At 37.9% G+C, this 27,719-nt stretch overlaps 4 protein-coding genes across 4 annotated transcripts; 3 read left to right on the plus strand and 1 right to left on the minus strand.

Moving 5' to 3' along the window:
* Positions 1 to 1,995: 1,995 nt before the first annotated feature.
* Positions 1,996 to 2,493, plus strand: LOC126756450 (TATA-binding protein-associated factor 2N-like). Its single transcript, XM_050469518.1, has one exon. It carries the CDS (start codon positions 2,088 to 2,090, stop codon positions 2,394 to 2,396), a length of 309 nt encoding a protein of 102 aa, XP_050325475.1. The 5' UTR covers positions 1,996 to 2,087; the 3' UTR covers positions 2,397 to 2,493.
* A 10,805-nt stretch (positions 2,494 to 13,298) lies between these two features.
* On the minus strand, positions 13,299 to 13,832 carry LOC126754934 (uncharacterized). Its single transcript, XM_050467154.1, has one exon. It carries the CDS (start codon positions 13,830 to 13,832, stop codon positions 13,299 to 13,301), a length of 534 nt encoding a protein of 177 aa, XP_050323111.1.
* Positions 13,833 to 19,666: 5,834 nt separating this feature from the next.
* LOC126757156 (uncharacterized) lies at positions 19,667 to 20,152 on the plus strand. The gene has a single exon (XM_050470816.1). The coding sequence runs from the start codon at positions 19,667 to 19,669 to the stop codon at positions 20,138 to 20,140; it is 474 nt and encodes a 157-aa protein (XP_050326773.1). The 3' UTR covers positions 20,141 to 20,152.
* A 7,008-nt stretch (positions 20,153 to 27,160) lies between these two features.
* LOC126754939 (keratin, type II cytoskeletal 2 epidermal-like) lies at positions 27,161 to 27,565 on the plus strand. Its single transcript, XM_050467158.1, has one exon. It carries the CDS (start codon positions 27,161 to 27,163, stop codon positions 27,563 to 27,565), a length of 405 nt encoding a protein of 134 aa, XP_050323115.1.
* Positions 27,566 to 27,719: the final 154 nt, after the last annotated feature.

A 27,719-nucleotide genomic window follows, 5' to 3' on the forward strand; every position in this document is an offset into this window, starting at 1 on the left:
ATTTTTATTGTATCAAAACAAAAGCTAATAAATGGCCGCCTTTATTAGGAAGCGCACAATGGGCTAGTTATAGTACATACATACATATATAGTATAAAACATTTTTTCCATAACATCCGATCGCTTGAATGATGTTCGGTTGATCTCCAGTTACATCAATAACAATATGCAATACCAAGAACATATGTGGTTTAGTTGGTGTTATTATTTGATTTTTTTGATCCGGTTCATCATAGAATGATATAGGCAATTTATGTAAAGCACCCAATACACTACACCAGCAAGCTGGTGCAATCACCTGATGGTGCTAACAAGCTTGAAACAGACACTACACCAGTATATTGGTGCAATATTAATTTTTTTATATATTGCACATGGAAGAGGTCGTTATGAACGGGGACAAAATGTGTGCAGGAATTATTATCGCTTTTGTCTGGAAAAGAAAATGAAAAAAAATTAAAGACAAAAGCATGTTTAGATTAAAGATTGATTAATATTCCGCTCTCTTAATTCACCATAGGCACGGCATTGATTCATGTAGACCAATAAATTCTCCCCAAAATAGTTTTTCCTTTGAATTCGTATGTATCTGCGATGTTCACTTATTGAAAATTTTAATTAAATGCGCTAGAATCTCACTCCAAGCATATTTAATAGCTGCAAGTAATGTTTCCTTATCTTCGTATTGCTTTCCTCCTTCGTATACCTTCCGTGTTAGCCAGCCCTAAATATTTGGTAAGATCTGGAGAAAATGGTGGCTAGGTCATGACATTAACGTTTTGACTCTTAATGAACGAATTTACTGCTTAAGCGATATGAATAGGAGCGATTGTCAGGTGGAATCGAAGCTGTTTTCCTTTGCGTAGTTCAATCAGAGGATTTTTATTCTTGATTTTTAGACGCTTAAGCTGTTCTAAATTTCTGATTGTACGCTGCTTTTACTACGGTAATTCCTTAATCGTATCAGCAGACTTAGTCGAATTTTAAGCAATTCTAACAATTTTGCGAACTGATTGTTCAAAAAGTGCTTTTTTTCATTTAAAGTATTTTCCATATGCCTCTGGATGCTTTAAATATCTAACAACGGTTCTGGAGCTTTTCCCATTTTTACTTTAAATGTAGCTTGAAAGCAATTTATTTGTTAATTTTTTTTTTTTTAAGACAAAGAAATTTTTCGAACAAGATTTGAACTTTGATAAGAAAACATGTTGGACAATAAGAACAAGCATGATTATACATAACAATTAATTTAAAAAAATGTTGCCGCTTCTAACCTTGGACCAGCATTGTAATAATTAATAATATTACATGGTGTAATAGTTTCCAGTTATCATTTTACGATTAGCAATTACTACTGAAACTAGTAATAGTACAACAACAAGTAACTGAGTTAATATCTTATAATTTGTCACCCTGAGAGTAGCTTAAAGGAGAACCCCACAAATATGTTGCCGTGCTTGCATTGACCAATTCTCAGAAATTACTGAGGCGTTCAAGTAAAACGAATGTCATTTGGATTATTAAGTTGTGACTGATCGAATTCATTCATGAACAGACGTCAACTTAACGCAATGCAAAAAATGCATGAGTTGTGTTGTTGACCTGGTCAGGTGATAGCGGTGATGAATCACAAACTGAGAGCGCGAAAATCCAAGTCGCCACAAATGAGAAGATGGCACCGCTCAGCTGGGGTATTGGCAGTGGAGAACAGCCACCCCCAAATCAAGTAGTTGTTTTCGTCGTTTGAGTTGTTTTTGTTGCTGTTGCATGACATGACAGTCTGTAAATTACTAGGCGCATCTGAGTACTTTTGCCTCTTCAATTTCAATTTATATACTTGTATATTTTCTCTATAGAACAACAATCACGTTCGAGACTTCACTCCAAGTAATGTACATTTCGCCCATTATTTATATCACTTACTTCATTAAAATGATTTGTAAACATATACGTATGTATGTACAACGATTTTGGTATATAAAAGCAAAGTGCTATTCCGAGTATAATCAAAACGTTTTCAACTCTTCCAGGGGAAGTTTCTTAGCAAATACTCAGAACCGTCCATAAAATAAAAGAATTCAGTGAAAATGCGCGCCTTCAACGTTTGCTTAGCACTGGTGCTGTTCGTGGCGATGCTGGTCGGCACCAGCGGTAATCCCGTCGGCGATAATGCTGAGCTCACTTTTGAGACAGCCGAGCAACCGTTAACTTTGTTTGATGTCGACGCGCAGCAAGGACATGAGAATGAAGGCGATCGCTTGGCGCGGGGCTACGGTGGCTACCGTGGTGGTTATGGTGGTTATCGTGGCGGATATGGTGGTTATCGTGGCGGATACGGTGGATACCGCGGAGGATATGGTGGATACGGCGGTCGTCGTGGTGGTTATTATGGTTAAAATAACGACAAATATAAGCAAAAATAATATTTATCATTAATTTGTGTTGTGAAATTACAAAAAGTTATGTTATAAAGTTAATAAAATTTTGCCAAAATTTGTTGTATTTTCTGTTATAAAATAATCATACGGTATTGCGTAAAGTAAATTTAATTCCATTTCATTATAAGCTTACCCAATTTTAAACTGTTGTTTAAGCGTATATATCTTTTTTAGGAGAATAACTGTATTAATGAAACCCTAAAGATGATAGTATGTGCTCGGTTATGTATTTTATAGGAAACATCTATAATTTTGAAATGATATTAATTGATTAAAATAAAGCAAAACGTGGAAAGCAAAAAAATTTAAAACGAGAATCTAAAATATACTTCATTAAGTCCAATAAATCTATACAAGAACTTAATTCCGACCATTCTATTTGTATGGCAGTTATATGCTTAAAGTGATCCAAACTGAACAATTTCTTTGTCCTGTTTAAAACTCTATGTGAAGTGTCGTGAAGGTATCTCATCAAATACAAGCACGTTCGTAAAAAAACGTGATTTTGACTGCTTAGTTTGCATTTCAGCAACTCGTATATATTACAGTCATCCGATATCGGCGATTCCTACAAGTCAGCGTCTTGAGAAGAAGAGGATATGTGCAAAATTGCAGATCGATTACAGGAAATTTTTTAAACAAAGTTTTTTATTATTTCTCTAAATGTTGATCCGAAATTTTTTTTCCTAAGATACCTCTCATTTGCCGGAACCCACGCTATGGAACCACTGTAGGATATAGCTGCCGTACAAATTGACCGAAAATAATCAAGTTCTTGTATAAAATATTTTTTTTTTGACATTTGTTCAGATCGAACCGCTATAACATATGACTTCAGAAAGAAAAATTTAGTGTGAATAAAAGTTAGCAAAAAATCACATTCGACTTTTTTGGAACTTTACTAGTACCAGAAACCAACATCTGTGTTTACTATTTAATAAAAATTTAAATCAGAAATTCTCTCTAATTTTTACTCCTTGTTTGTCGTCGAAAATGGGAAATAAACAAAATGGTTCAGTATTCAGTGCACAATTAAATAGAAATTAAGAATTCAAATCTCCTTAAATTGAGAATATTTTGTAAAAGTCATAGTCTGATTCCATTCATTTGCAATGCTAATCTGCATAAAGCATAGGAAATGTGCTTTTAACACTATTTTTTTTCATTTATTTCTGCATTGCCTAAAAGTGTGTTATGAAAACCTAAATAGCGCGCTTTTGTTAATTCCGCTCAGAATTTTCGAACATGCTGTTTGCGAATATTAAATAACATGTAATAAATTTTCTAAATTTTCCTTGCCATCAATACACAAATCATTGCGAATTTTTAAGTGATGTCAAGTTTGTGTCTTAAGTCTTCAGTTTAAGACTTGATATCCCATTACTATATGTATATGTATATGTCTGTAAATTTATTTCAGCCTTACTGGCTATAATTAGCTCACCAAATAACAATTTATTTCCAATTTTCTTTACTGGCGAAGACACCGCTTACGCGGTTATAGCCGAGTTAATAACAGCGCGCCAGTCGTTTCTTCTTTTCGCAAGGTGGCGCCAATTGGAGATTCCAAGCGAAGACAGGTTCTTCTCCACCTGGTCCTTCCAACGGAGTGGAGGTCTTTCTCTTCCTCTGCTTCCCCCGGCGGGTACAGCGTCGAATATTTTCAGAGCTAGAGAGTTTTCATCCATTCGGACGACATGACCCAGCCAACGTAGCCGCTGTCTTTTAATTCGCTGAACTGTGTCAACGTCATTGTATATCTCATACAGGTCATCGTTCCATCAAATGCGATATTCACCGTTGCCAAAGCGCAAAGGACCATAAATCTTTCGAAGAAATTTTCTCTCGAAAACCCGCAACTTCGACTCATCAGTCGCTCGAAACAGAGTCACGTTGTCTGAAATCTTGTTTGGTATCGAACGGCTCGGATAGGTCCTACCCGATCCTGACGGAGCTTTTGGTGTTGCTCAACGTCAGTATACATAGCCGTATTAGTTTTGCGGTGATACCAAATTCGGCCATTGCGACATAAAGGCAGCACCTTTTCGTCCCGTCGAAAGCAGCTTTGAAACCGACGAAGAGGTGGTGTGTACCGACTCTCTTTTCGCAGGCCATTTCTAAAACTTGGCACATGGTGAATATCTGGTCAGTTATTACTTTTCCAGGCCTAATACCATAATGATTTCATCTTTCACACAATACGCTACATAGAACCTTATATGCGATGTTGGCGCTGATTATCCCTCTTTTTGTGGATTGGGCAGAGCACACTTAAATTCCAACCGTCGTGCATGCTTTCTCCGACCATATTCTACAAAAAAGCTAATGCATGCTCCTTATCAGTTCTTTGCCTCCGTATTTGAATAGCTCGGCCACAATCCATCGGTCCCCTCCTCTATGTTGTCCTTCAGGGGGGTAATTGCTATTCGAACTTCTTCATGGTCGGGCAATGGAACGTCTGCTCCATCGTCATGGATTGGGGAATCGGGTTCGCCTGCTCCTGGCGTTATACTTTCACTGCGTTTCAGCAGACTGGAGAACTGTTCCCTCTATAATTTTAATATGCTCTGGGCATCAGTCACTAGATCACCTCTGGCGGTTCTACAAGAGTATGCGCCGAATTTTCGAGCAGATAGCTTGATGTATTTTCTTATGCTGGAATCTAGTACTTCAAATAACTATGTATATTTCGGGCCCCGGCGAAGTCGATTAGCCTCAACCCATTTGGGGTAAGCTTCCTTGCTCACTCTGGCGTTAAAGTCGCCAAGCACGATTTTGACATCGTGGCGGGGCAGCTCTCATAGGTGCGCTCCAAGGGCTCATAGAAGGCATCTTTGGTCACATCGTCCTTCTCTTCCGTCAGGGCGAGGCGCAAATCAGTGATATGTTGAGGAACCTCCTTTGATGCGGATTGTGGCTAGACGTTCATCCACCGGAGTGAATGACATTACTTGGCGACAGAGTTTCTCTCCCACCACGAATCCCACACTGAACTTGAGCTCCTTCATATGGCCACTGTAGTAAATGTCACAATGGCCTACTCGTTTCTGTCCTTGTCCCGTCCATCGCATTTCTTAGACGGCGGTGATGTCAGCCTTTATTTTTGCCAGGACATCAACCAGCTGGGCAGCGGCACCTTTCCAATTAAGGGACCGGACATTCCAGGTGCATGCCCCAATTCGCAATCCTTATTTCGTTTGCCATGGTCGTCATCAAAAGTGGGGTTTCTCTTCCGAGGCTGTTTATTTCTTTTCATTGGTGGCGCTTTTTACGTGGCGGGACCCAAACCCAGCGCATAACCCTGTGGAGGGGATGTTTCGCCTTCTCACTTTAGTTCGCCTTCAAACGGATGTTCTTAGGCTACCCAGAAGATACTTGGTCAAAGATCGGAAGTCGTGAGCTGCTTGAGCCATATGTAAACGAATCGTTCCTGGCCACCCACAAGTGCATGGCAATCAGAGAACTTTCTTCACTTGTGTGAACATTTACACATGACTCCATTCTCCAGTTTTAGTCAAATTAATATTATGACTTAGGCAAGTTGTGTGACAATATACCAGCAGATATCGCGTCCGCACAATATTGAATGCGATAAGTTAAGTTAAGGTGAACAAACAGATGATTAATTAGAGATTTGGTGATTATCTAGAAAGATTGCACAAAGCGTTACAGTATATTATAACTTTAACAGTGTTTTTTAACACTTTTGGTGTAAAGTACATAATTAATTTTCTAGAATACTTTAAAAAATTTACATCGTAAAGAACATATTTATTACAGAGTATTATATAGTATAAGTCAAAACAATCAAATCTTGCGTATTTTCTTGTGAGAGGCTTACTTTTTGTTTTCAGAATACAGTAACACCGCGTTTGAGGCATAGGAGACGTTCCATAAAAATAAAGCGGAACGCGAAAGAGCGCTTATCCAGGCCATCATGGCATTTAGGTAAATAATTAGGTTAGGAGAAGTTGGATGGAAAATTATTAGTTATTAAATGTAATAATTATGTTTAAAAGCAAAACTGAAAGAAATAGAAATACATAAATGAATATCCTTTTAAAAATAATTCAAAAACTAAGTCAGTCAGATGATTCAGTTTATTTTGAGTTTCCTGAGATTTTACCTTTTTCACAAGAAGGAATCTAATGTGGTTTAGGTTTTTCTTTTGCGTTCAGTTAGAATAATTGATATTTTTTTCTGTTTTGCTTGCTAAGTGAATTACTTGAGCTTATAATTAAAAGCATTGGCTGCTGTTTACTTGAACTATTTCTTTATCGACTACCACACTTACCTCATCTAAATTGTTAATTCCACTATTTCATCCATACCCTTCAGAGTGTATGATGTATTTCTTACTTTAATCCTCCCTAATGTTCTTCTATTATCCTTAAACTATGTCTCTGTTATAATCATCATCTTTATGTTATCTCATTCCAAAGAAAATTTATGTTTTCTACAGCATTCGATATATTTTAGTTTCTTTTTTAAATTCTCTTATTATGGGGGGGATACCTCTAGGATTTTCAAAAAATAGTCCCAAAGTTTCATTGGCTTACTCCGAATACTTTCGAAGAAATAGGCAGAACCATTGCACTTTTAACAGCGGCTATATGGTACCAAAACTTTGAGGCTCGTTTCCTCGAAACTACCTTTCATTAATCCGGCCGTCAAAATTGCGAGCGAGTTATTTAACCGATTTACTTGAACGAAAGCGTATTTTATATACAATTTTTTACGCAAATGCGTGATAGAGCGCTTTTCCGAGAAAACATCCACAATTTTTGGAAATTCTCAAAACCACTCTACTATGCACTTGATCAAAGCTTCCTGATTAAAAAACAATCACTTTTTTCGTTTCGAATTGTTACACGAGGAGGCTCTGTCCATGTGGGTAAAAGAGTGAAATTAGCGAGGATTTAAGACACAAACTTGCCATCACTTCAGAATTCCCCAAGTATCGATGGGAAGGAAAAAATTTAGTAAATTTATTACATGGGCTGACTTCCTAAAAAAATGTGCCAAGGAGACAAATAACGAAAAACAAAAACTTTTTAGAAACAATTGATAAAATGCCTAATGACGTGTTTTATAGTCATTTCAGAAAGCAAATATCAACTTTCTTAGTAAGAATTGTTATTTCGTTATTAAAAATGTATTAGTATGTCACCATTTTCCAGAAATTACACTGTGTGCTCGAACCTTTATGGAATAAAATGGTTCCCTTTGAAGAAGTGTCTGACAATATGGAAGCTTTCCAATCAGAATTGTTTTCGCAAAGTTAGCGACCGCTTTAATATTGGAATGGGCGCTTGTTACAGAGGCTTTATTCAGTGCATATAACCGATTTCTGCGCGCAAGCAGATTATAGCATTTCCTACTACTGAACAGTACAGAATACGAGTTATGGAAGCTTCTGAGTCTTGTCGATCACACCCATTCCCATATGTTGTGGGATGTATTGATGTGATACATATAGAAATCCTGCAGCCGTCGAAGTATAGTATTAGCTACTACAACCGAAAAGGAACACATTCTATTATAGTATAAGTAAAAATTTACATTTGAAAGTAATACTTCTCAAATAGCGCATGCATTTATTTCAGGCTGTTGCTGATAGCAATAGGCGATTTAGCGACGTTTTATTGGGCTCTCCTGGTCGGTGCCACGACGCAGCAGTGTGGTAAGCTAGTTCATTGAAGAGAGCAATTGCAAATGACTTTATTACATTTCCTCCAGAATGCCATTTGCTTGGTGATGCAGTGTATCCTTTAGAAAGTTATCTGATGTTATCTTACAAGGACAATGTGTTCCTATCTGTAGACCAAACGAAATATAATAACATTTTAAGTTTGACCCGACTGGAGCAAACATTTCGCTTACTAAGAAAGAAGTTTAGAATACTAAACTTTTTAGAAATCCACGACGTTAATTTGGCAAAGAATGTTATTATGTCTTGTTTTGTGTTTCATAACTTTATATTGGAACACGAAGGAACTGCTGATGTCGTGGTTATTGAGAACTTGCCTTACACAGAGATAAACACGCTTCCAGCAGACGGAAATCACAGAAGCCAAGGGAAAGGCTTACTATTTAGTTGTCAGCTTAGCTAAATAAAGTTCCCTTTGAATTACATATATGCATTAAATTAATTTATTTCATTTCCTGAACAAATTTGGTTAGAACACAAAACTTATTAAATACTAAAGAAATTGAGATCGAAGTAAGGCACAGGTCAAAGTCAGGTAATCACTTATTTGGTGAAAGTAGAGCTTCGCGCAGCTCTGTAATTTCATCAAGTTTTTGCTTTTCGATGTCAATTTTCTGCTTCTCGCATTTAAGCAGACCGTCTAACATCTCCTTTCCATACGAAGTTTATTTTTCCAAAACATTTTCTCGCTCGTTTTCGTGTTGGAGCAGCATCAATGTGGTCACTGGTGTTTGGGGGATCTGCTGACTCTGCATTTTCGTTCGTTAAATCGTTAAATAGCGAAAACAATGAGGAATCTAGATTACATTCCGGCACGGTTACATCACTCCGTGACTCCGTGACTTTATCCAGTTCGTCGAAAAATTCCCACGACGTCGCTGCTTCACGTGTGGTGTTATTCCACTTTTTGATACGTTTGTAAGACACCACGAAGTTGAGGCATTTGCATGATATGTCATCACGGGAGAACGGAAATTCTGGATCGGTGTCCTTAATTTTCTGCAACACCCCCTGCCACAAGACCAAGCGCTTTTTCCTTTTTACTTGAAAACCTGATTCCCTGGCCAGCCTAATTGTAAGTAAAAGGTTTTTGCGCTCGTGCGTCCACTTCTTGTTACTATAAAAAAGAATTAAAAATTGTAGCATTGTAAAAATTGTTAAAAAAAAATTTAAAAATTTGTGCGAAGTCAGCCATATTATTTATTTCGTTTCCACATTTGCGAATAGCGTGTGCTTAGATTCTGAGCGGAAGTAAAAAACGCGCTATTTAGCTTTTCGTCGCATACTTTTAGGCATTGCAGAAAAGCGATGAAATTAAAATAATATTATAATACATATTCTTATTTTTTATGCAGACTGCGATTGCAAACGCATCGGACTATTACCCCGCCTATAAGTTAATTTAAAATAGCCTACATTCTTCATACTTTAACATTTACAAACTATTCTCAGCCTAAGGAGAATCAAATTCTTAATTTAATTTAATTTTGCACTGAATACTGAATCATATTTTTTATTTTCCATATTCGGAAAAGCGATATACAAGTATATACGTATATGCCAGTCCTTATGTGGGTGTCTGGCAATCTGAGAAAATTATCGTGTAAATTTTGTCATATGATATTGATATCATCGGCCTTAAGGCAGTTCTGCTTTCTCCAGACTTGGGTCTGGCATGTTCGCTCTCGCGACTTGGCTCTCACGTCACTGTTGACAGTCATAACTTTGAAGTTGTAGATAATTTCGTCTATCTTGGAACCAGCGTAAACACCACCAACAATGTCAGCCCGAAAATCCAACGCTTGTTCTTTGAGTTGTAGATAATTTCTCAATCCAACACCATGGTTATCCCAACGAAGCCTCTCTCGACGTTGTCTGAAAAAACAAAGATTTATGGTCCTCGTTAAAGCAAAAAGTGACGTAGACAACAAAAACGGACCAAAAATGAGAATTCAAGGAAAAATTTCTTTAATCATTTCTGATTTAAATATTTATTAGAACGTAAAAGCAGATGTTGGTTTTTGGTGCAAGTAAAATAGAATGTGATTTATTGTTATCTGACAATGATGTTAAATTTTTTTCTCAAGTCATATGCTATAGCGGTTCGACTTTAACAATTCTCAAATAAAAAAGTTTTCTATACAAGAACTTGATTCTTTTCGGTCAATTTGTACGGCAGCTATATTCTACAGTGTTCCGATAGCGACGGTTCCGATAAATGAGAGGCATTTTGGGGAGAAAAGAATTTGTGCAAAATTTCCGATAGGAATAAGTGATTAGTTAGCAAACTTAAAAAATGTTGCGCCAATCTAAAAAAAGTCTAAGAAAATTCATCCGGGTCAAATCTAATCTTCAGTGTATGTCGGTGTATGTCTATCTATTAAGTGTGGTACAGCTAAGCTAACCTAAGCATGAATAATTCTGTATCGGACGTGTGAACGTGTGAACCATACTAAATTAGAAATTAGGATGTGTAATAGCGACAATTCCTACTATCCAAGAAAGCTCTTATAAATATAATTGATGTAGTGATTATTCCCATAAATATTGATACCATAACAAATGGTTTTTTCGGCAAAATCAATTTATTTTATTTTTTAAATTTTATTCAAAATAGTCTCCTTTTGCTTCATACAGCTTTTTGCACTGTCCAAAAGCATGTCGAACGAGTGTTTTAACTCGTTGGCCGGTATGGCCGCCAGTATGCCGGTGCAAGCTTTTTGAATGGTCTCTACGTCTGCATAACGCTTTCCTTTCATGGGCAAATGCATTTTTCCAAAAAGGAAGAAGTCGCACGGTGCCATATCAGGTGAATACGGGGAGTGGTTAATGGTTAAAATGTGATTTTGGTCAAATAATCGGTCACAAGCGTCGATCGAGGAGACCAATTTCTGATCGTCAGTCAATTTGTGCGGAACAAACCGAGCACACACCTTTCGTAAGCCCAAATGTTCGGTCCAAATGCGATAAATCGATGTTTTGGAGATGTTCAATTCCATTTTCATGAATTTCAATGATGATTTCGGCTGATTTTTGATGAATTCACGCACAGTTTTGATGGAATTTCCGTGCACTCTGCTACTTGTTTCTTCAATTGAAATGTTATAGTAAGAGTTTTATCAATTTTAAAACTGGACAATCGATAAAGATTGCAGATTCTAACGCATCTGGCATATAGATGGCGCCACCAGGGTGCGCTAGATTCAAAAAGTCCTGTTTACTTTGGAAAGCACCTTGTAAGAGAGACGGTGCAATAGAGGTCGTTATGCATCTTCCACCAAAGAAGAAGAACGAAAATACAATGACTGAGTTAACAAAAAGAACAAAATCAAAATTTCATGTCTTCTTTTTTTTGTATTACTACGCACATATGCATATACATTATACGGAATGCAGTAGCTACCCAAATAATAGGCATATGCAAATCAGAGGCTATATTATTTGATGATTCTATTGCAGTTACTTACAGCTTCATCTCGACGCCGAACCATAAAAATGCAGTTTCAAAAAATTAGGTCAATTCAACTTGCATCTGTCTTAATAATAATAAAACTCGATAACAAAAAAACTTCTTAAAATTTATTGCTTTCCTGCTCAAAAAGATGCACCACAGAGTTCTGTAAAGCCTAGAAACCAAGAGATTCTACTCATAAAGAAAATTAAGATTACAAATCCGCAATAAAACCTTTTTATTGACTGCATAAAAATTTATTTATTACCACTCTATTGGACAATGGAGGAAATAAAATTTGGTTTCAAAAAGAGATGCCCCACAAAATGAGGGCCAAATCACTTGGCACCTTGTTGCCGCGTCCATTAGACGTGAGGTGTGAATTGTTTATAAAACGATTACAAAACTTTTCGTTTTCTAGTATTGAGTAAGCAAGCAAAGCACACCACGTAAGCAGCTATTTAAGTACGGCGGGAAGAAAGAAGTGCACGATGAATACACAGAAGAATGAAAGAAAATATTTCACTTTTATTATCGCTTAGTTTCACTCGATAAAAATGGGATTAACAGCAGCCGATGCAAAGAGTGGGCTCGAAGAAAGTTTTACAACCGAAAAGACGAAAGAAATGTAAGCAAAGAGATCTTTGAGCACAATAAATAGCCAAAACGCTGATTGAGCTTAGCACAGTAAACGGTACGCAGCCTTGAAGAAAGCAACATGCAGCAAAACCAGAAGATTGCAGCCATACTCCTCTGTATCGGTGTTTTGACACTTAATCACAGCTGTGAAGCCAAACCAGCCGACGAGCGTACTACGCGTCAAACCAAAGGACCCCACAACGATGGTGCAACGCAAGCGGAGGTGAAAACTTTAAGTAGTCCGCTACTGAATGGAGCAGCACAAGTCTTGACTCAGCCACAAGGACTGGCTGGTTTCGGTGGAGTTGTTGGCCTCATGCCATACCCGCGCTATGGCGGACTTGCTTATGGCGGCAGCGGTTTTACCGGCGCACCTGGTATGGGATTAATAGGTCTGCCATTTGGTGGCAGCGCGCCCGGCGCTCCAGCTGGTGCTAATGGTGCCATGCCAGGCGTGAACACACTACAGTTGGGCAATCTTGCTGGTTTGAACTATCCAGCCACAGGCAACTATGTGGGCAACAACTTGCCACCTTACCCATTCAATGGACCCGATATGTACGCAAACTATATGTTCGGCGGTTTACCTCAACTGCAAAACAATTTCGGACCAACGGTAGCTGGCGCCAATAGCCTGGATAGTCTCGTGAATATGGCCAATCTACAGGGAGTTACTGGCAACGGCAATCAGGTGCCGCCACCAACGCAAATGCCGCTACAAGCACAAGCTACGCAGCTGCAGCCACAGCTAGGCGCGGCATATCCCATCCCGTCGGGAATTTTCGGACAAATGGGTGGTTATGGACAGGGTTTCCAAGGCTATCAACTGTTGTAGAGAAGTTAAACAGGTGTGACGTAGAAAATTCGCATAAAATGTGGATGAGCTTCGAGCAGTCTGCTTATGAAGAAATCATAACATCCATCTAATCTTTAATTTATTTATGAAACCTTAGTTTTATTTTCCAAACTTTTTATACGCAAAATAATTTATTTGTAATCAAATATAAAAGCATTTGTACAACATAACTGTCTTTAAAGTTTACCAAACAACAAAACCATACTAGCCACTTTGATAAGCTCCACCGCCGCCTACTGGTCTGCCAGCGCTCGCCAACGCTCCGCCTGGTCCCACGCGATAAAGCGTATTCGCCTGCGGACGTCCGGCCACATTTTTGTACACCGCCTGCGGATGATTGGCTGAATATGCGCCGCTGGGTCCAGCACCGGCAGCGCCTAAAGCATTCACGACGAAATCACTGCCCGGCGATGGACGCCCACCATACTTGAAGCCACCAATGCCACTGTGCGGTCGGTTGGCGATGGCGCCACCAGCGGGTGCATAGGCCAGCCGCACATTTCCACTGCCGTTGCCGCTCACTTTAACATTACCGCTGCCATAGCCATTTCCGCTGCTGCTAATGCCACCACCATTAGCGCTGATGCCGCCCTGATTGCTGCCGCTGTAAGCGAGATTAGGGCGATAACCGCCTGAGGTGCCATAGCGTCCTGCTTGGCGTATGTAGCGTCGTTGGAAGACAGCTGCGCGTGCTTCTAAAATAGGCAGCAGCAGAAACACCAAATAAATGAACTTCATTTTATTGCCGAATATGTGGTAACAACAACAAATATGTTGCAAGTGTTGCGAATGTCGACGGAGCGCGTACTGTTGGCCTTGTGGCATGTTGCAAGCGCTTTTATACTCTGCCGGATTCTTCTGCAGCTTAACAGGATTCACCAACTTAAAACCGGCGCATCAGTTGACCTACATATGTAGGTACAGCAACAACATGTTGCAAGTCTGATATTTGCCTGTGGCGTTCTGCGCTTCTTGTCTGTCTAGTTTCAGCCAATTTCTACTCTGTCTTACATAATTCAAAGCCCACATGAACGGGAATGTCAATGGCAATGTTGTATTTGCTTAACAACAACAACTGCAACACAATGTTGCGTATGTTGCTTGCATATATTAATGCATAATGCATGATCTGGCGCCTGCTGCATACACCCAGCCGAGTTCAGCTCATAATTTGCATCTTGCAAGGCAACCAGTTTGAAATTTCACTGTTATTTAACAACTAATTCCATCTTAAACGGGAAATTTCTAACGTTCAGAGTGACAAACTTGTTTTTGAATTCTTTGCCCCAGTGCATGTTGGTAGCAATGGGTACTTTAACATTATGCGCAAAACAAATAATTTCCATGAGCTTTTATTAGCATAACGGCACCAAGTTTATTGGCTCTGCTGCTACTTTCGGCCTTAGGACCGATATCTTTTTCAAAGAAACTAGTACTTATGAATTAAGAAAATGTGTCAAAAGTAAAAAAGAAATAAGTTAAAAAAATCTTCACCTTCCACCAATTAGGTACGCTTTCCCATCTTATGACTTCAATTTATACTATTAAACCCATTACCCTTAGTTCTAAATGACTTTTAATCTGGCACTTTATCCACTACAAGAAAAAGAACTCCAAAACCCCAACTATGAATTGACCATTAGTAAGATCCGATACTGCTTTTGTGTGCTTACTTGACTAAAAAGGGTTTCCTCGGAGCGGTCGATTGATATTACATAGTTGAAAATTTGGCAAAAAACTCCCGGAGAATCAAAAAAAAGAATATTAAAAAACAGCGAACATCGTTTTGCCGCGCCCAAGACGTTGCGCCCGGGGCGACGGCCCCCTTCACCCCTCCCTAACTACGCCACTGATTATCGTGTTGCAAAACCAAGAGTTATCGGCCCATAATTACGGCTGTTTACGAATATCGTCGATTAATATCAAGCAATCGTAGAAAATTGTCAACTTGTTTTTGGTTGTCTTTGACCAGTATCCGGCTGACTGATCGTCTGTTTCCGGATCGTACATTTCAGGATCAGTCAAAAACACTAGTGATGCTGTTTTTCGACAAACAATTATGATTCTCGAAAAATGGTTTCCACTGATTCTTCCGATATTTCTACGATAAGATCTCTGACTGTTAATCGTCGATTCTCAAGCACCAACTCCTTGGTCTTCGTACATTTGTATCAGTCAAAAACACTAGTTCGCGACAAACAGTTATCACCGAAGACCGTCTCCACCGTTCTGACTAGAGATGTAATTCCGCTCACAAAATTTAATAGAACTTCTTTGTTGAATAATTTCACTCATCGTCGAAATCGTACCCACATAGAATCAAGCTATTTCGACGAATGGGTTTTCGCGCTAAATTTAAATTAAAAGTCTTATTATTTTTTGCCCACAGTATTTTTCGAATAATGTTATTTATCAATCTATTCCGTGTCTAAAATCAGAACTATTTAAAGATCTGAGTTATGTCTCGTTTCATCTGTACTGTTGGATGATTAGAGTTGCGGGCAGGTACTATCCAGTCCTATTTTTTTTTTATGCCACTGTCTAAGCTATCTTGCGCACAACCAACACGCATTACGAGGTTATGGACTTTTTTCAAGACATCCTCTGGCGTGGCTGATCACAAACTGAAAGATTTTTCTTAGCTAATTTTATGTTGAAATACATTTTCCCCACATATGTATACATACAGACATAGAAGTAAAAAAAAAATTTGGTTGTAGAATTTTCAGATTCAGTCCGTTTAATTTAAATATTTTCTTAAATTAGAATGAATTTGTTCTATAACTGTGAACTGTAATCTCTTGAGTGAAGTTAAAGAACTTTATTTGTCTCTTCACTGAAGTTGTTGAGAAATAATTTATAGAAATACGTAGGTTGCTATATATATTTCTGGCCTAATAATGTAAATAGGCATATTTATCAACGAAAATGGTTTTTTTTTTTTTTTTTTTTTTTTTTTGTCGATTGCTGTTTTGTTTCGGGCTCATACGCATAGATCCATGATTCGTCACCTGTGACGATCTTATAAGCGTCTTTTGAAGCACCGCGATCGAGCCTTTTTTTGAGAGCGATTGTCAAATTGTGCGGGATCCAACGAGAACAAACCTTTTTTACGGCCAGGTGTTCATGCAATATCGAATGTATGCTGGTGGGAGAAATGCATAGGCGTGCCTCTATCTGAAGGTATGTTACATGACGGTCTTGCATTATCAGTTCACGTACGGCATCGATGTTTTCTGGCACAACGGCTGTTTTTGGACGACCTTCACGGAATTCGTCTTTGAGCGAGCGTCGGCCGATTGAATTCGTTGTACCAGTTTTTCACAGTGCTTTAGGATGGTGCTTCATAGCCATACGAAGATTTTAGTTCATCGATGCACTCTTGTCGTGATAATCCACGTCGAAAGTTGTGAAAAATGATCGCACGAAAATGTTCACGAGTTGATTCCATTTTTTGGCCGAGATGAATTTTTTAATTCCCTGTAAATAAAACAATTCACGATTAAATGACAAAACGTTCTGAGTGATGTTATGCTAAAAAATGTCAAACTTTCCAATGGAAATGTCAGATTGCACCTAGCAACACTTAGTGTTGCCCTAGGCCAGAATATATATAGCAGCCTTCGTAGAAAGGCAATAAAGAAATATAAATAGAAATAATCAAAAGAATTTTCGCTGGAGCCTTCTAAAGTCGCGAAGTATGGCACTAGCTAGAGTCACTTCAATGCTGAGGCGAAATTTCAAACTTTTATTTTGCTTCTCAAAAATAGTCTGACTCCTAGAATACGGCTACAATTTCATTTTACTTAACCTAGGAATTAATGATGCTGGCTCCAATTACCTGTTTTTTTTATATTACAAGAAAAATCGGAAGCTTTGAAAAAAACATGAACGGTATTTTGGCCTATCCCAAAGAAGATTCCATGGAACCGAAAATATATGTAAATCCAATCTTATTTATTTTAGTCTTTAATGCAAGCTTAAATCGAATTGATATTTTTTAGAGCTTCGTAATTTTTAATAGTAGACGGTAAGTTATAATGTATAGTCTTCCTCGCTGTGAGTCGCTCCCTATTGACATTCTCAAACCAAGATCTAATCAAAAGAAATATTTTGAGGTCTTTCGAACTTTCTTCATTTGCAAATTTTGGACTGTATCAGTTTCACTTTGATTCAAATGTATTTTGTAATCTCTCTCTTATTCGCACATACTAATTATATAACAAAACGCTTAATGACTTTAATTAAATTTACACGTTTTAATCGCAGATTTAACCCCTTTCTTTACCAGTTGCCATTATAATTTCTCCAATTAAATTTGCTGCATGGATACGCTCGAGTTGCAGTAAAATAAGCAAACTCTGTGATCATTTTTCGATCTACTTGGGTGTAAAACTTTTACAGTTTCATGAGTAAAATGGTAAATCAGAAATGTACAAACTTCCTACTTGCACTCGCTAGAAGAGACTATGGGAACATGGTTGGAATACACACTGGTATCAGTATGGTGGTGGCACACACCTGCAGAATGGGGCTGTCAGATATCGAAGACTTCAGAATATGTCAAGAGCAAGGCACCAAGGAAACAATGGAGCATCATGTCCCACATTAGTACGGCTACGCTTTAAGCATTTGGGGGCTCCACTGTCTAATACACTGGAAGAGGTATTGATAGTCAAGCCACAGAATCTATTGAAATTTGCGTCAAGCACAGGCATCCTAAAGGATAACTACTCCTTTTTGATATCGTAACTGAACTTCGACTGGTATCGCAAGGAACCAACACTGGTCTACAAGGTGCTCATTAAACTACCAGATTAACCTAGCATCAGCTTTAGTTATATAATAATACAGCAATTTTTTACGTGGCGGGTCCCAAACTCAACGAAAAACCGTAGGAAGGGGTACTCCTTCACTCTCTAGGTCGCCATCAAATACTACCCAGAAGAACCTTGGTCTAAGACCAGAAGTCGTGAACTGTGTGAGGCATATGTAAAAGAATCGTTTCTAGCCTGCGAATGGCATTCAATGAACTTTCCTCACTTGCGTGAACTTCTACACATGACTCTGCTACTTCAGACGAGTAGGCAATTGAGAAGCAAATTCCTCTATCGACGAACAAAGACCAAACTCTACAAGTCACTCATTATTCCAGTTCTGCTATATGGTGCAGAGACATGGACGATGACAACATGTGATGAGTCGACGTTACGAGTTTTCGACTGATGAAGCAGAGGAAGAGGAAGAGGTCCAATCCATTGGAGAGTTCAGGTGGAGAAGGACCTGGCTGCAGTTGGTATCTAGACCATCGTTAACTCGGCTATAACCGCGTAGCTGTGTTTACGCTAGTAAATAAGATAAATATATGAAACGTCACAAATACAACACTAAAGAACAAGAAATTATTATTTCAGCTTCTCTTCATAAACTCGGACAAAACTCTTTTCGTTAAAATATTATTTCGCCTTAATGAAGCAGCCAATTTTCTCAGTGTAGTTATCACACTCTGCGGAACTGACGTTGCCATAGAACGTGCGATAATCCATTAAAGACGTCATATTTCGAACTAACTTGTCTGCCATTTGACACTCATGAGTCTGCCGGCTGGTGACACCGGTTTGTTGAGCTGCTAATTGCAGCTAACCGAAACCACATAAACTGTTGTTGCTGGTGCCGGTCAGCGGAGTCCACAGTTGGTGATAAAATCGAGTACAGCGGAATGTGAAGAGTTTTCTTTTCGAAAACAACAAATATGCCTGATAGCAGTAGATTTAGATTTTGAATTTATGGCTGCTATCGGTGGGCGAAGAAGCGAATCTCCTTTTCTTAATGTACTCATATAGAGCCATAAATATTTTGTGCTACTGTGAGACATTAGCACAGTTACGTGATCTATTCAACGAGCGTATGTGCCAGGATAAATATTGGATTGCCGCGCTGCTCAAATAACTAAATCCAAATGGAAAAGGTCATAAATCTCCAAGCACAACACTGTGACGCACACAGCTGTCGCTCAATCGGGTATCTTTACGACTATTTGACTATTGCAATGTTCTAACGACGCAATAACTGCGCGCCATGCTCGGGTGTAGGCACTTACCTGCCTTAAGGTGCAATAAAATATGTGTGAGAAAAGAACAGCGCATGCGCACGCGCAGGTAGTTAGAACATGACGAAAGCAAACAGCGCTGTAAAGTAAATGGAACAGCAGGGTTTTGGAGAAATCCATAAACATTTATAATCTATTTCCAATACATTTGTAGCCAGTAAGACCGGAATTTTCATTAACTCCCTTGGCACAGTGGTACATACATACAGACACATGCGTACGGCAGCTGTTCAATGAAAATATATATAAGAATACTGGCCGGCAGTTGGAATGTAACAGTTTCCCACAAAACCGCAGGGCAAGCGCACGGTTTCTTAACATTAAGAATTATTCCAAAAAGCATTAGACGCCGAACATTTCAAGCAAAAACCAAAATAAATCAAAAATCGTTAGCAATTTGTCGTGTGTTCGCGCTAAAGTTCTAAGGAAATTCGCGTCGTCACTCGTTTTGCATTAATTAGCGATGTCATACGAATTAAAGTGCACGCTTTTGACATTTATTGTTGTGTTTTGCTGTAATTACATCGCTTCGGCTGCGGCATATCCCTGGCAAGCCGATCATGAGGGTTATGACGCCAGCTTGGATCCGGTCATTTGGTCACGCGCCTTCGTCAAAGACAATATACGTCGACCCCGACAATTCGCGACATTTCCCGCTGCGGCCGGCGGAAATAATGAAGTCCAACTGAATAACCGCTTTTATGAATTCCAACAACGCTTCGTCGACTCGAATCGCGCAGCAAGCGGTATTTTGCGTGATGAAAAGCGTCGTGCGAAAAGTTCGGCTCATTTTGGCGAAGGTCGCACTGGCGCATCGGCAGCGGAAAGCGAATGGAACGCAATTGCGCATGCCGAGTACAGATCGGGAAATAACCGCAAGTCGAGTCTGAATCGTTCGAAGACGCAAGCCAGAAGAAAACGCAATCACAAACGTTAAATAATTAAGCGAATATGCTGTACACTTGTTTGTATGAGTTATGTTGTAGTGATTATCAAATTTTTTGTATTGATTGAACGGTAGTTAAATTGTTATAAGAATAATTATTGTGTCAATAATTGTAACTATTTATTGTACGAAATTTAAATATGAAATCTAAATGTAAATGCTAAGAGTTAAGTATATTTTTTTAAACTAATTAGAAAATATATACAATCAATATATAATACACATAATTATTGATATTGATTGTTTCTTACTATTAATTTTTATGATTATCTGAAAGATTATTTATTAAGCCTTTTTTCACACAAGTGGGTAGAGGCTTAGGGTTATCCTTAACTCAAATAATTGTAATTTACAATTACTATTTAAATCTGGCGCCTACTAAATCAGAGGCTATACTTTAACAGGTGGCTCCCTAAGGTGGCTGTCTTTAATTACTATGTCAAAAACGCGCTCGAAGTGTCAATCAGTTTGTTTACAGCAGCTGCTTCAGTCAATTAGCCTCAATGGTGCGTTACGATTTTTACAATGGATAAAAATATCGAACAAATAATTTGTCTGAAATTTTGTATTTTTAACGAAATTTCGTATGCAGAATCGTTACGAATGTTGGAAAAGGCTCATGTGACACAGTTTTATCAAAAACATAAGCCTGCGAGTGTTACAAAGCCTTTAAAGACGGTTGAGAGATCGTTGAAAACATGCCTCGTTCTGAACGAAATTTGACTTTTTCAACTGATGCAAATATAAAAAAGTCCATATCATCACTTTTTGCAAATGCAAATTCTGATACCACATTCATATAGAGCGTTATAACTGCCGATGAGACTTGAGTTTATTAGTTTGACATACAAACAAGTCAACATTCATCGAAAACTGTACTAAAATCATTGGGGACAGAATGGACTAGTTGATTTCATTAATTTTTGACATTGCTTATTTTCAAGCAGTTTTATAAATATGTATATAAACATATACATAGGTACATGTATGGAGTAAAGTCAGACGCACGTCTTAAAATCTTACATATTTGTCATATGGGTGCTAAGTCAAGTTTTCGCCCTATTTCGAATACATAAGGCACAAACATACACTGTTATTAGCAAAACACGCCCTCTCAACTTTATTTCAATAACTTCCAAATTGGCCGATATATGGGTATAAAGTCAACTGCATGTTTGAAATTCTTTATATTAGGTTTCCACGTACTCAATTCCTAGGGCTCGAACAGCTTGATTTAAAGAATTTTTGGTCATAATGTATGATGTGCCAGCATCAAAGCCACTATTCCAGCAAATCTCATTACACTGAGTGCTTAAATCAAAAAGTGTACCAGAAAGTGAAAAAATCAAGTGAAATTTACAATTCTATCCTATAGGAATTAGGCAAGGTTTTTGCAGGATCTCGGTCATAATGTAACATGAGAATGCTAAAAGAATCTTATATATGTGGTTGAAAGCAGTCGAGCAGGTTCCGCTATAATTCAACTAAGAAGGACGGTTCCACGCTCTTCGTCCAAGTTTGATTTAATATCTCCTTATTTGGTTATTGACTTATCGTGCTTTTAGTAGTTTTAATGTGTACCGTTATATAGGAAGTGGGCAGCAGACCGATTTTGATCATTTTTGTAGTGTCAGCGATTTGCTCTGAACGAATATCTTTGTTTTAGCTTGAATGGTTTGGATGATATATACATTAAACTTATTAAAGGGCGGGGCCACACCCACTTTTCCAAAATATTTGGCCCACAGGTGCCTCTTATTACAGCGATCCTCTGCGCTGAGTTGCATACAATATTTTAAGTTACTAAGGCTCTTTATAACTTTTCGGTTAATGGCTTAACTACGAACTCGTATTTTTTTGTACTAAGAAACCTGCATACCAAGTTTCATCAAAATATCTTAATTTTTACTCAAGTTACAGCTTGCATGGACGGACAGACAGGCAGTCAATCAAATTTAAACTTTTCTTGTTATCCTGATTATTTATACATACATAACCCTATATCTATGTCACTCAGTTTTATGTGATACGTACAACCGTTAGGTGAACCAAACTATTATAATCTGTAGCAACAGGTTGAAAGAGTATAAAAGTAATCGAAGTTAGTATAGTATCGTGGAAATTTGCACGGTACCATTGAACAAGAGCAGCAGGTTGCTAGTCGGTTAAATGAAATGCTTGAACTTTAAACCCTATTTCATTATTTCTCTGTGCAAAATTTAAGTACCATATAATTGGTTTGGCTTAAATTTTGGTCAGAATGTACTAATGTTCGTAGATTAGATTGCAAAGTTACATCTAGTAATTTTCACTTGTCTTTGAGTAGTATATGTACTTCTTTCATTTCTGTGTTTCGTCAAATGAGTGGCAAATCGGTTAGTAAAACCGGTGTTTGAACATGGCACCAACTGTCGAGAGCTTAATATTAATTAATTTCCGCACGTATATATGTATGTTTATTAGACTGATTCAAAAAAAAATTTTTTTTCGTTTCATACTCGGAAAAATAGGTTCCTAGACACCTCTAAGAAAGCCTCTCCAAACATGAGTTTTTACTTGTAGCGGGAAGGTCCTCCTACATACAGTTTTCTATTTTTTTTTATTATCAGATAAAAAAATTTATATCTCGCTTCCGACTACTTAAAAAAATATATTGTTCTTTAGATTTTGTAGGAAATTGAATGCTCTACAAAAAAGGTCTATTATGATTTTTTCGTAAACTCAAATGTTTAAAAGATATTAACAGTTAAAATTTGATTATTTTTGGGGAAATTTTTTATTTCTTATGAATTTTATAACTCAATGAAAAAAATCATTATGAATAAGGTTTTTGGAGAGGCTTTATTAGAGGTGTCTAGGAACCTATTTTTCAGAGTATCAAACGAAAAAAAAAATTTTTTTTTTTTGATCCACCTTAATATGCATTGATGTTTGACGATGAATATCTCGTAAACGCTTAACTTAATCGAAAAATCATAGGAGACCATTTTTATAGAGCAATAAATTTCCTACAAAATCTAAGAAACAAGATATTTTTTCAAGTAGTTGGAAGCGAGATATAAATTTTTCTATCTGATGATAAGAAAAAATAGAAAACTGTATGTAGGAGGACCTTCCCGTTACAATTAAAAACTCATGTTTGGAGAGGCTTTCTTAGAGGTGTCTAGGAACCTATTTTTCTGAGTACGAAACGAAAAAAAACATTTTTTTTTTTTTTGAATCACTCTAATGTTTATCCATCCAACTTAATGTGATTTGTAAGTTTTATATTACCATCTTATCATACTTATCAAATTATGCAATTTTGAATCCATCAGCTCACTTTTATCTACAGTACACAGCCCGGGTTCTTATAAAACTATGGCCATGGATCCTCACACAAATTGTGGTAATGAAATCTGAGAACGTTTACTTCTGTATTGACCTTTTGTTGACTTTTGTTGACTTTTGTCGCTCTATATGATGTCCAGTACAACCAAATATAGGTAAAGCCGATGAAAATATTCTTCTAGTTTCCACATGCCAAACGAATTTTGCAGCGATTTTACACAAAAAGAATAAATATACTGTGGCTACTTACTATCTAACAGTTAAATCACATGATTAGAACAATATCAGATCAGAAAGTTATGAAAAAAAATAACTTTAATTAAAGTATAATATACATATTTACAGCTTTATCTACCAAAATAATTTTTAGTTTACATATAGTTATTAAATCAAAATAAAATTGAAAAATTAGGCTGTTCAAGAAAATAGTAGAAGCTATTAAAAAAGACGATAAAACTGAGAATATGAAAGTAACATGTACTCATATTTAATATGATTCATTAGGTCTAATATTTTGTTGTAAATCCGTTGTTGTTTATAACGGCTAGGCATCGGCGTGGCATGAAATCAATAAGGTCCCAGCTTCACAGAGATTTGAGCCCATGCTTCCTTAAACACATGCCAAATCTCTGTGTTTTTCGATGATTTTGCTGTTGCTACGCTTCTCTTGGCATCGCCCCACAAGTTTTCGATCGGGTTTTGGACCGGAGATTGTGCTGGCGATGGTATCAAGTTGATGTTTTCAGATGCAAACCACTGATTAGCTAGTTTGCTCGTATGTTTAGGATCATTATTCTGCTGTAATGTTCATTTTAACGACATTTTCCAACTAGCATACGGTAGCATTACATCTTTCATTGTATTAAAGGACACTGCTTGGTCCATAATGCCACTGATCAAACAGATCGGACCATCGCCAGCATACGAGAAACAAGCCCACACCATAACCTTTAGCCCACCATACTTAACTGTCTTTGTGGTGTACCTTGGGTGGTATTCTGTGTTTGGGGGACGATGAACACACTGCCTGGAGCCTATATCACCAAACAAAACAATTTTGCTCTCATCCGCAAATAAAATAGAGCGCCACTTTTCGGCGAGCCACTATTATTTTCGAGAACACAACTGCATGTACCAATAAAACTAAGTAAGCAGATTACAATTTACCTTAGGACGATACATTAAGGATATGAAGTCGATCCACGCGTTCTTTAGAATTGATTACTGAAGCTTTGGTTGATTTTATACAGCTTAGTGAAAAATACTTCTAAAGAGAAATTGGTGAACATTTTTTGCGTTTCACCTTTTCTTAAATTTTGTATACTAAATACATATATTGGCTGCCAACTGTCCACTCGATTTTAAAGTAAGCACATCAGGTCTTAAGTAGACATGGTGACAGCATAAGTGAACTTGGTATCAAATTATCATTTGCTTAATAGCGAACACTAATTATACTCTCGCATCAAAGTTGCCAAAGAGAGTATTATAGTTTTGTTCACTTAACGGTTGTTTGTAAGTCCTAAAACTAAAAGAGTCAGATATAAGGTTATGTATACCAAAGTGATCAGGGTGACGAGTAGAGTTGAAATCCGGATGTCTGTCTGTCCGTCCGTCCGTCTGTCCGTCCGTCCGTGCAAGCTGTAACTTGAGTAAAAATTGAGATATCATGATGAAACTTGGTACACGTATTTCTTGGCTCCATAAGAAGGTTAACTTCAAAAATGGACAAAATCGGCCCACTGCCACGCCCACAAAATGGCGAAAACCGAAAACCTATAAAGTGTCATAACTAAGCCATAAATAAAGATATTAAAGTGAAATTTGGCACAAAGGATCGCATTAGGAAGGGGCATATTTGGACGTAATTTTTTTGGAAAAGTGGGCGTGGTCCCGCCCCCTACTAAGTTTTTTGTACATATCTCGGAAACTACTATAGCTATGTTAACCAAACTCTACAGAGTTGTTTTCTTCAGGCATTTCCATATACAGTTCAAAAATGGAAGAAATCGGATAATAACCACGCCCACCTCCCATACAAAGGTTATGTTCAAAATCACTAAAAGTGCGTTAACCGACTAACAAAAAACGTCAGAAACACTAAATTTTACGGAAGAAGTGGCAGAAGGAAGCTGCACCCAGGATTTTTTTAAAAATTGAAAATGGGCGTGGGGCCGCCCACTTATGGACCAAGAACCATATCTCAGGAACTACTAGACCGATTTCAATGAAATTCGGTATATAATATTTTCTTAACACCCTGATGACATGTACGAAATATGGGTGAAATCGGTTCACAACCACGCCTTCTTCCAATATAACGCTATTTTGAATTCCATCTGATGCCTTCTCTGTATAATATATAGTACATTAGGAATAAAACTTTACAAAAATACGGTATTTGAAAAATATGTAAATGACGAATAATGAAATCTCGATTATCACTTTATCATGCGAGAGTATAAAATGTTCGGTGACACCCGAACTTAGCCCTTTCTTACTTGTTTTCTAAGAGTTTGCAGTGAGTTTACGTCCTTTTGCGACAAGTTCAAACAAATTGCGACCAACATGGCTGCGAAGTGTTGGTACTCCGTGTTTAAATAGGTTACTTCGGAAATGATAAACATTTATTACAATTTGCAATACAATAAATATATTGCAAATTACTTTTAAATTGAGCAAGTCTCATAAATGAAACTTATTCGCTCAAGGTCACATGTACATACTTCATCAACCACTAAATACATAAAAGAACTGACATGTGCCTATTCATCTGAAAAATCTCAGGGAGTGATGATTTATTACAAAGAAAAATAATGTTATTGATTATGCGTGGCTAGCAAAATCAATAATTTGGCTCTAAATAAAATGAACTTCACCTGAAAATCACAATTACCGCTCAATAACAGTTTGATAATCGCGTTAACCAGCGAGAAACCACGATAAGTATAGCAACAATAAGTACGCGGGCGCAATTATGAAATGAACAGTAAATAAATGATATTGAAACACACTCAAAAAGTCAGCGCCAATTGCGCTCAATTCGATCAGCAACTCAAACTCTGAGCAAGGTGAGCAAAACTCGGTTTGTTGCCAACAGCCTGGAAACGGGCGAATATGATCAATGAGCGCTGGACTGGGAATTTGTAAATGGCTACAGTTATGGTTTGTTTGCTGCGTCAATGAATGAAAGTAAATCTTCTGCTTTTTTGACCACGCTCGAACATTTTTGCTGCCTCTGTGTCCGCAAATATTTGGTTTGGTAATTATCGCCCGAGTTTGGCCGCAACGCACGTGGTGCCACGATTCGCTCCGACAGCCAGCAGCATGGATTTCATGGATAGAAATGTTGGCGTGGCTTCGCTGCTTGGCTACTATGCAAATAGGCACAGCATATTTACCATACACATCTACTTAAGTACTTATGTATTATGTTTGAGTACTTCTGCCGGTAGGTAACAATGGTCGGGAAATGATCTAGGAAAGTAATTGATCAGAAACTACGACGGCAACGCACAGCAAAAGCGCCATATAAAAGCCGTCACGCACTTTCTGAGCAACAAAACTGCATACGACACCAGTGGTAAAGGGTCTTGAACGCGCGCAACCAACCCGAACTCGTAACGTTTAGTGAAATAATATTATATAACACAAAGTGAACGCTTTAGAAAAATCTACAAAATGAAATCAGTAACGATTTGTGCGCTTCTTGTGGTATTTTTCGCCTGCTTCGCCGGTCAAACGCGTGCAGTGCCTGTCGCAGTGGTGGAAGTGCCCGTTGTGGAGGTGGCAGATGTAGCTGAAGCGGCGCCCATTAGCCTACTGGATATTGAAAATGCAGATCAATCTGTGGTGGATGTCACGGATAACGATGGAAAGGCACGTTCGGCTCGCGGTTTGGGTTTGCTTCTTGGCGGTGGTCACGGTTTTGGTGGTAATTTATTCGGTGGTTGGGGTGGACTCGGCGGACTTGGTGGCCTGAAGAGCTTCGGCGGTCTTGGTGGATTCGGTGGACTCGGCGGTTTGAAGGGCTTCGGCGGTGGCTTTGGTGGCGGCTTTAAACCTTTTTTCGGCAAAATATGGTAAAAGAGACGTAAGCGAAGGCAGCAATGACCTCTGCAGAAAACTGATTTGAGTGCCAACTTCTTACTTAGTATCCAAGTGAAATTCGACTTAGTAATAGTTAAAATAATTTTTATATGTACCTATGTATATGAAATATACTGTAGTAAAGTGTTAT

Source organism: Bactrocera neohumeralis, chromosome 4 (assembly GCF_024586455.1).
Source record: "Bactrocera neohumeralis isolate Rockhampton chromosome 4, APGP_CSIRO_Bneo_wtdbg2-racon-allhic-juicebox.fasta_v2, whole genome shotgun sequence".
NCBI classification, from domain to species: Eukaryota; Metazoa; Arthropoda; class Insecta; order Diptera; family Tephritidae; genus Bactrocera; species Bactrocera neohumeralis.

Bases quoted from the DNA above. Each gene is read 5' to 3' on its own strand.
- LOC126756450 (XM_050469518.1), top strand. From the start codon at position 2,088: ATGCGCGCCTTCAACGTTTGCTTAGCACTGGTGCTGTTCGTGGCGATG.
- LOC126754934 (XM_050467154.1), bottom strand. From the start codon at position 13,832: ATGAAGTTCATTTATTTGGTGTTTCTGCTGCTGCCTATTTTAGAAGCA.
- LOC126757156 (XM_050470816.1), top strand. From the start codon at position 19,667: ATGTCATACGAATTAAAGTGCACGCTTTTGACATTTATTGTTGTGTTT.
- LOC126754939 (XM_050467158.1), top strand. From the start codon at position 27,161: ATGAAATCAGTAACGATTTGTGCGCTTCTTGTGGTATTTTTCGCCTGC.